The sequence below is a fragment of the Myotis davidii genome, unplaced genomic scaffold, assembly GCF_000327345.1.
Source record: "Myotis davidii unplaced genomic scaffold, ASM32734v1 scaffold1643, whole genome shotgun sequence".
NCBI lineage: Eukaryota > Metazoa > Chordata > Mammalia > Chiroptera > Vespertilionidae > Myotis > Myotis davidii.
The window spans coordinates 112,372-119,913 of NW_006294357.1; the positions used below are offsets into that span (position 1 = coordinate 112,372).

At 37.2% G+C, this 7,542-nt stretch overlaps 1 protein-coding gene across 1 annotated transcript in view; it reads right to left on the reverse strand.

Moving 5' to 3' along the window:
- The window catches only part of LOC102760558 (protein phosphatase 1 regulatory subunit 12C-like), a gene marked incomplete at its 3' end in the record, with an annotated part of 16,900 nt that extends 11,550 nt beyond the window's left edge, over positions 1–5,350 (reverse strand). Inside the window, 2 exon segments of the mRNA XM_015567021.1 lie at positions 4,880–4,887; positions 5,327–5,350. Of these exon segments, the coding sequence (XP_015422507.1) occupies positions 4,880–4,887; positions 5,327–5,350 (32 nt within the window).
- Positions 5,351–7,542: the final 2,192 nt, after the last annotated feature.

Consider the following 7,542-nt stretch of genomic DNA (forward strand, 5'->3'; position numbering starts at 1 on the left):
GACAACATACCTAAGTATCATTGCTTATCAAGTTCATCCTATCATGTTGATGGTGGATCCCAATGGAGATGGCTTCTTGAAACAAGATAATGTGTCATGCCACGGTGCTCGTATTGTGCAGGAGTGGTTTCAAGAACATGAGGGAGACTTTACCTTGCTTAGGTGGCCCCCACAATCACCAGATCTCAATCCAATTGAGCATTTGTGGGACAAAGTTAAAAGAGCCATCAGGCAGCTGGTTCCACAACCATCAAATCTCACAGAACTGGACAGTGCTATTCATCAGGCATGGTGTCAGATTCCCCTCATCACCTTTCAACATCTCATGGAGTCAATGCCAAGAAGAACTGCCGCAGTATTGTAGACAAAAGGTGGCCCAACGAAGTACTGATGGGGTGGTCATAATAATCTGTCCACTCAGTGTATATACCTATGTAAAACCATTATCAATATAACAAATATTTCCATCATTCTCAAAAGTTTCCTTGAGACACTTTGTAATCCATCTCTCCCTTCAACCCTTTCCTCAGGCTACCACTGATCTGCTTTCTATCACTATGGATTATGTTGTATTTTCTGGAATTCTATATAAATGAAATTATACAATGTGTACTCTTTTTTGCTTGAATTTTTCATTCCAGATAGTGTTGTTTCATGTGTCAATTGTTTATTTTATTTTTTAAAAATATATTTTTATTGATTACAGAGAGGAAGGGAGAGAGATAGAAATGTCAACAATGAGAGAGAATCATTGATCAGCTGCCTCCTGCACGCCCCACACTGGGAATCGAGCCCACAACCCAGGAAATGAACCATGACCTCCTGGTTCATAGGTCGATGCTCAACCACTGAGCCACGCAGGCCAAGCTGTTCCTTTTCATTTTATTTCTAAGTTGTAATTCCTTTGTATAGATATGTAAAATAATTTGTTTATCCCATTTACTTGTTGATGGACATTTAGGTATTTCCAGTTTGAAGCTACTACAAATAAAGCTGTGAAGAACCTTCATTTACACATCTTTCGTCAAAAAATGTTTCTCTTGGGTAAATTCTTAGGAGTGAAATGCCTTGGTCATATGGTAAGTATGTTTAACTTTTTCAGAAATTTCAAAAATATATTCCAAACTGGTTGTACCTTTTTACATTCCTACCAGTAACGTATGAGAGTTTCAGTTGCTCCATATGCTCACTATCATTTGGAATGCTCAGTCTTTCCAGCACCATTTCTTGAAAAGCCTGTCTTTGCTCTATTGTATTGCTCTTACCCCTCCACTAAAAATCAGTTAACTATATTTTATGTAGGTCTGTTTCTGGGCTCTCTCTTCTGTCCCATTGATTTATTTGTCTATCCCTTCATCACTATCCCACTGTCTTAACTATACTAATATATATAATATAATTTATAATAAGTCTTGAAATCAGATAGTACCCATCCTCTGACTGTTCTTCATATTAAGGTGGCTCTTCTTAGGCTTTTGCATCTTATTATACATTTTAGAATAAGTTTGTCAATATCCACAAAATAAGTTGCTAGGATTTTGATTGGGGTTTTGATTAGTTAGCCTGGCTAGAGTTACTGATTTTCTTATTCTTTTCAGAAAACTAGCTCTTGCTTTTGTTGAATTTATCTATTAATTTCTTATTTTCACTTCCATTTATTTCTTCTGTAATTTTTATTATTTCATTTTTTCTGCTGACTTGGGATTTAATTTGCTCTTCTTTTTCTAGTTTCATAAGATGGAAGCTTAAGATATTGATTTTAGTTCTTTATTCTTTTCCAATATATCCATTCAATGCTATAAATTTCCCTCTGAGCACTGCTTTCCCTGCATCCCACAAATCTTGATGTTATATTTTTCTTTCCATTTAGTTCAAAATATTTTTTACCTTTCTCTTGAGATTTATTCTTAGTGTTATTTAGAAGTGTATTGTTTAATCTCCAAGTATTTGGAGATTTTCCATCAGTCCTTATGTTATTGATTTCTAATTTAATTCCATTGTGGTCATCTGAGAGTAGACATTATATGATTTATATTTCTTTAAATTTGTTAAGGCATGTTTTATAGTCCAAAGTGTGGTCTATCTTGTTGATATTCTATGTGAGCTTGAGAAAAATATGTTATCTGTTATTGTTTTTTATGAAATCATCTATAGAAGTCAATTATATCTAGTTGATTGATGGTGCAATTGAGTTCAACCATGTCTTCACTGATTTATTGCTTCAGAATCTGTTCATTTCTGATAGAGTTCATTTCTGATAGAGTTCTAACTATAAGTGGATTCATCTGTTTCTCCTTGCAGTTTTACCAACTTTTGCCTTTGGCATTTGACACTCTGTTATTAGGCATATACACAATAAGGTTTGTTATGGGTTTTTTAGATTATTGGCCCTCTATGTCATTAAGTGAAGCCCTTCTTTGTTCCTGATAACTTTCCTTACTCTGAAGTCTGCTTTTTCGGAAATTAATATAGCTGTACTTGCTTTGTTTGGGTTAGTATTAGCATGATTATATTTTTACAATCCTTTACTTGTAATCTATATGTGTCTCTATATTTGAGTAGGATTTTTATAGAAAACAAATAGTTGGGTCTTTTCTGATATACTCTGACAGTCTCTGTCTTCAAATTTATATAGTTAGAATATCGAAATTTAAAGTAATTATTGATATAGTTGGATTAATATTCACCATATTTGTGCTTCTTTTCTATTTTTGCCCTTGGTCTTTGTTGCCATTTTTGTCTTGCCTAATTTTCCTACATTTTGTGCTTTTTATACCATTTTATTAAGGTACAATTATTATACGAAAAACTATACATATTGAATATATACAACTTAATAAGTGTGGAGATAAGTATATACTCATGAAATCATCATCACAGTTTATGCTATTGGCATTTACATCACCTACAAAAGTTTGCTCTCATTTGCTTTATTTATCAGTATTTTGTGGTAAGAACACTTAACATAAGATCCACTTTCTCATCGGATATTTAAGTATACAAGTCAGTATTGTTAACTATAGGCACTATGTTGAATAATGGTTCTCTAGGATTTATTAATCTTGTGTTACTGAAAATTTGTACCATTTTATTAATACCTGCCCACTTGCCCTTGCCCCCAGGACCTGACAACCACCATCTTATTCTCTGCTTAAGTTAACTGACTATTTTTTTAATCTTTGTTGTTGAAAGTATTACAGATGCCCCCATTTTTCTCCAATTGGCCTATTCAAGCCTGCCCCCCACCCCAGGTCTTCGCCACCTTATTTTCTGTGTTTATGGGTTACGCATATATACATTCAAGGTCTTTGGTTGATAACTTCCCAACCATCCATCCACCCCCACCTTCCCTATAAGATTTGACAGTTTGTTCCATGCTTCTATGTCTCTGGATCTATTTTGTTCATCAGTTTATTTTGTTCATTACATTCCTCATATAAGTGAGATCATGCAATACTCGTCTTCCTCTGACTGGCTTATTTTTCTTAGTATAATACTCTCCAGGTCCCTGCATGCTGCCTCAGAGGGTAAGAGATCCTTCTTTTTCACTGCTGCATAGTCTTCCATTGTACAAATATACTACAGCTTTTTTATCCACTCTTCTACTGATGGGCACTTGGGCCGTTTCCAAATCTTAGCTATTGTAAATTGTACTGCTATAAACATAGGGATGCATATATTCTTTCTGATTTGTGTTTCAGGTTTCTTATGATATAGTTCTAAAAGTGGGATCATGGGGTCAAATGGCAGTTTCATATATAATTTTTTGAGGAAATGCCATGCTGTTTTCCATAATGGTTGCACCAGTCTGCTTTTCCACCAGCAGTGTACTAGGGATCCCTTTTCTCCACATCCTCGCCAACACTTGTCATTTGTTGATTTGTTGATGGTAGCCATTCTGACAGGTGTAAGGTGATACCTTTGTTATTTTAATTTGCATCTCTGATAATTAGTGACTTTGAGCATTTTTTATATCTCTCTTGGTCATCTGTATGTCTCCTTTAGAGAAGTGTCTATTTAGGTATTTTGCCCATTCTTAAATTGGGTTGTTTTTCTTTGTTTTTCTTCCTTTTGTTAAGTTGTATTATTTCCTTATATATTTTGGATATTAACCCTTTATCACATGTATCATTGCCAGATATGTTCTCCCATGTAGTGGGCTCCCTTTTCATTTTGTTGATGGTTTCTTTTGCTGTGCAGAAGCTTTTACTTTGATGTAGTCCCGTCTGTTTATTTTCTCTGTAGTTTCCTTTGCCCTAGGAGATGTATCTATAAACATATTGCTACGAGAGATGTCTGAGATTTTGCTGCCTCCGGTTTCTTCTAAGATTTTTATTGTTTCACGTCTTACATTAAAGTATTTTATCCATTTTGAGCTTATTCTTGTGACTGGTGTAAGAAGTTGGTGGTCTAGTTTCATTTTTTGCATGTCTCTGTCCAACTTTCCCAGCACCATTTATTGAAGAGACTACCTTTACACCATTGCCTGTTCTTGCCTCCTTTGTCAAAATATTAATTGAGCATAATGGCTTGGCTCAATTTCTGGGGGCTCTGTTCTGTTCTATTGATCTATATATCTGTTCTTATGCCAGTACCAGGCTGTTTTGATTACAGGAGCTTTGTAGTATAACTTAATATCTGATACTGTGATCCCTCCAACTTTGTTCTTCTTTCTCAAGATTGCTGAGGGTATTTGGGGTCTTTTTGGTTCCATATAAATTTTTGGAGTATTTGTTCTAGATCTGTGAAATATGCTATTAGTATTTTAATAGGGATTGCATTGAATCTATAGATATCTTTGGGTAGTATGGATATTTTAATGATGTTGTGACTCCCTGTTAGGGCCCAGAGTCCTCTGGCATACAATTCACTGTGCAACCCCAGCACCTAAGGCAGCATGGCAACCTAAGTCCCTCTGGCAGCACACATGCAGTGTGGTCCTGTGACCTGTTTTCGGGCACACCAGGTCGCACCAGCAGCTCTGATTTGGGCTGGGGGTAAAACATGCACCAGGTGACAGCTCTGTCCATGCCATGGGGCGGAGCCCACAGTGTGCTTAGCAATAGGGGCATGCACTCCAAGTCTCACCACGGGGTCCAGGTGCCAAGTCACACTGTGCCTGCGGCTGAAGCAATAGGTTTGGTGGGAGGGGCGCATACTCCAAGACTCACCAAGGGGTACAAGCCCTAAGTCTTGTGGGTCCTATGGCTGAAGTGGCGGGCTTGGCAGGAGGGGCACACTCCAAGACTCACCGAAGGGTCCAGTTGCTGAGTTTCATGGCTCTAGTAGCGGGCTTGGTGTAAGGGGAGTGCACTCTGGTACTTACCAAAGGATCCAGTTGCCAAGTCATGTGGGGCCTGTGGCTGAAGCAACAGGCTTGGAGCACACTCTGGGGCTCACAGGAGCCTTCAGCTGGGGAGGCTGAAGTCCTGGAGTCTGTGGGTCTGCAGAAGAGGTAGCAGGTCTTTGGCCTGAGTGACTACAGGGTCCAGGATGGTGTCTGAGGCCAGTCTGGGTGGTAGTGAGGCTGGGCTGCTAGTCACAGAAGCTCTCCCCTTCCAAATGGCATGGTTTCTGAGCTAGAGCTTGCCGCCCCGGGAGTGATTGCCAGATGTTTGTTTTTTAAAGGAAAGTGACACACAACAATAAAGATGAAAATCACACCCAATTCTTTAGATGATATTTTATTTTTATGAACATATTTTCCTGTTATTGTAAATTTATACTAAGTAAATAATGATGGCATCAACTGGCATTCTTAGTGTGTTTTAATCATATTTTTCTAAAAGCAACTACCAAAAGAACTTCCTAACAAACACCACTTAAACACTTAAATGAGTCTAATTCTTATATAATGATAGCTTATTTAGATATTGTTCTTCATTCCATTTTCTTCTCTATCCTATTGTCATTAACAATAATGAGATTTCCACACTTTCTCTGAAAAAAAATACATTCTTTGAACAATGGTTTGTCTGCTGAATCTTATTATAGAAAATGGAGCATGTCTTCAGAATCATGTTTAATAACTCTAGCCTAACACAAAGCCTTCAAGTTGATTTGAGTCACATCTGATTTGAGCTTTATTTATGGCCCTTATCATACTGTACTGTAATTGACTCTTCACTTTTCTGTCTCCAAACTAGATTTAGACATTCTCAAGGGCAAAGGTCATGTCTTACTCATCTCTGTATCTTCACATGTTAAGCACTATGCCTTAGCACAGTGTTGACACTGAGGAAATATTTGTTGTACTAGGATGTACTTCCTCTTACCCTCAGTTCACTTATTGCCAAATAGTCATTCACTCACTCACTAACTGAATACAAATTCATTGTTAATAATGCTTCCCTCTCTGAATATGAGAGATAATTATTCAAGTACATTTTTTTCTCTGCAACCTTTTAAAGAAAAGGTTTTCATTGTACATCACTCATTCAATAACAAAAAAATTATTGAGTATATAATATATGCCAAAAAATAATGCTATGTACTGAAGCAACATTGATAAAAAAAGATAGATGAGGTCTTTGCTCTTCCAATGAAAGAGACAGACATTTAATAACAGTTACTTAATAACAGAAGCAAATGTCTCATCATAACAATCAAACTGTTTCTAAATTGCCTTTCCTCATCTATCTATTTCATTGGACTATTATGTCCTTAAGGAAAAAAACTCTGTTTATCTGCTTTGCTGGGATTCATCCTATTAATTTCCCAACACTTAGCACAGTGTCTGATACATGGAAAAAGCCCAACTAATATTAGACAAAGAAATTAAAAAATTAAGAAGTGACTTATCCAATGAGTAAAGATTATCAATGTTACAATGTGCTAAGACAATCTTCATACCTCCTACTGAGAAGGTCTTGAATTTATAAACAATAGATACAATTTATGGAATCATAATCTACTATAGACATGGCCTATAGAATTTAAGCACTCTATCCCAGTCAAATTATTCTCCTTCCCAGAAAAAGGATAAGCATTGATTAAAAAATAAGTTAAAAGAGAGAAACAAGATGGCAGTGTAGGTAAATGCCAGTATGTACTGCCTCCCACAACTTTATCAAAATTACAACTAAAATACAGAACAACCATCATTCAGAGCTGTTTGAAATATGGCTGAATGGAAGTCCTACAACTGGAGAAGTAAGAAGAAAGTACATCAAGACTGGTAGGAGGGGCAGAGGCACAGAACAGGCTGATCAGACACCCACGTGAAGCATTATTTTTAGTCAAGAGGGATATCTCCACTATCGATTCCTTCCAGGAGAAGCAAGGGGTCCCAAATCCACACCAGAAACCCAGCCTGGGGTTCCAGATCTGGGAAAAGAAGTTCCAGTAACTTTTGGCTGTAAAAACCAGTGCGGATTGTGGCTGAGTGACACTGAGGCTGTTGGAAACCCAGGCAGTTCCTCTTAAAGGGCTGGTGCACAAACTTACACAGACTTGCTCACCCTGTGCTCCAGCACCAGGTGGTTTTGGGGAACCCAGACACATACGAGGAAGAACTGGATTGTCTGCCATCGGAGCAAGAAT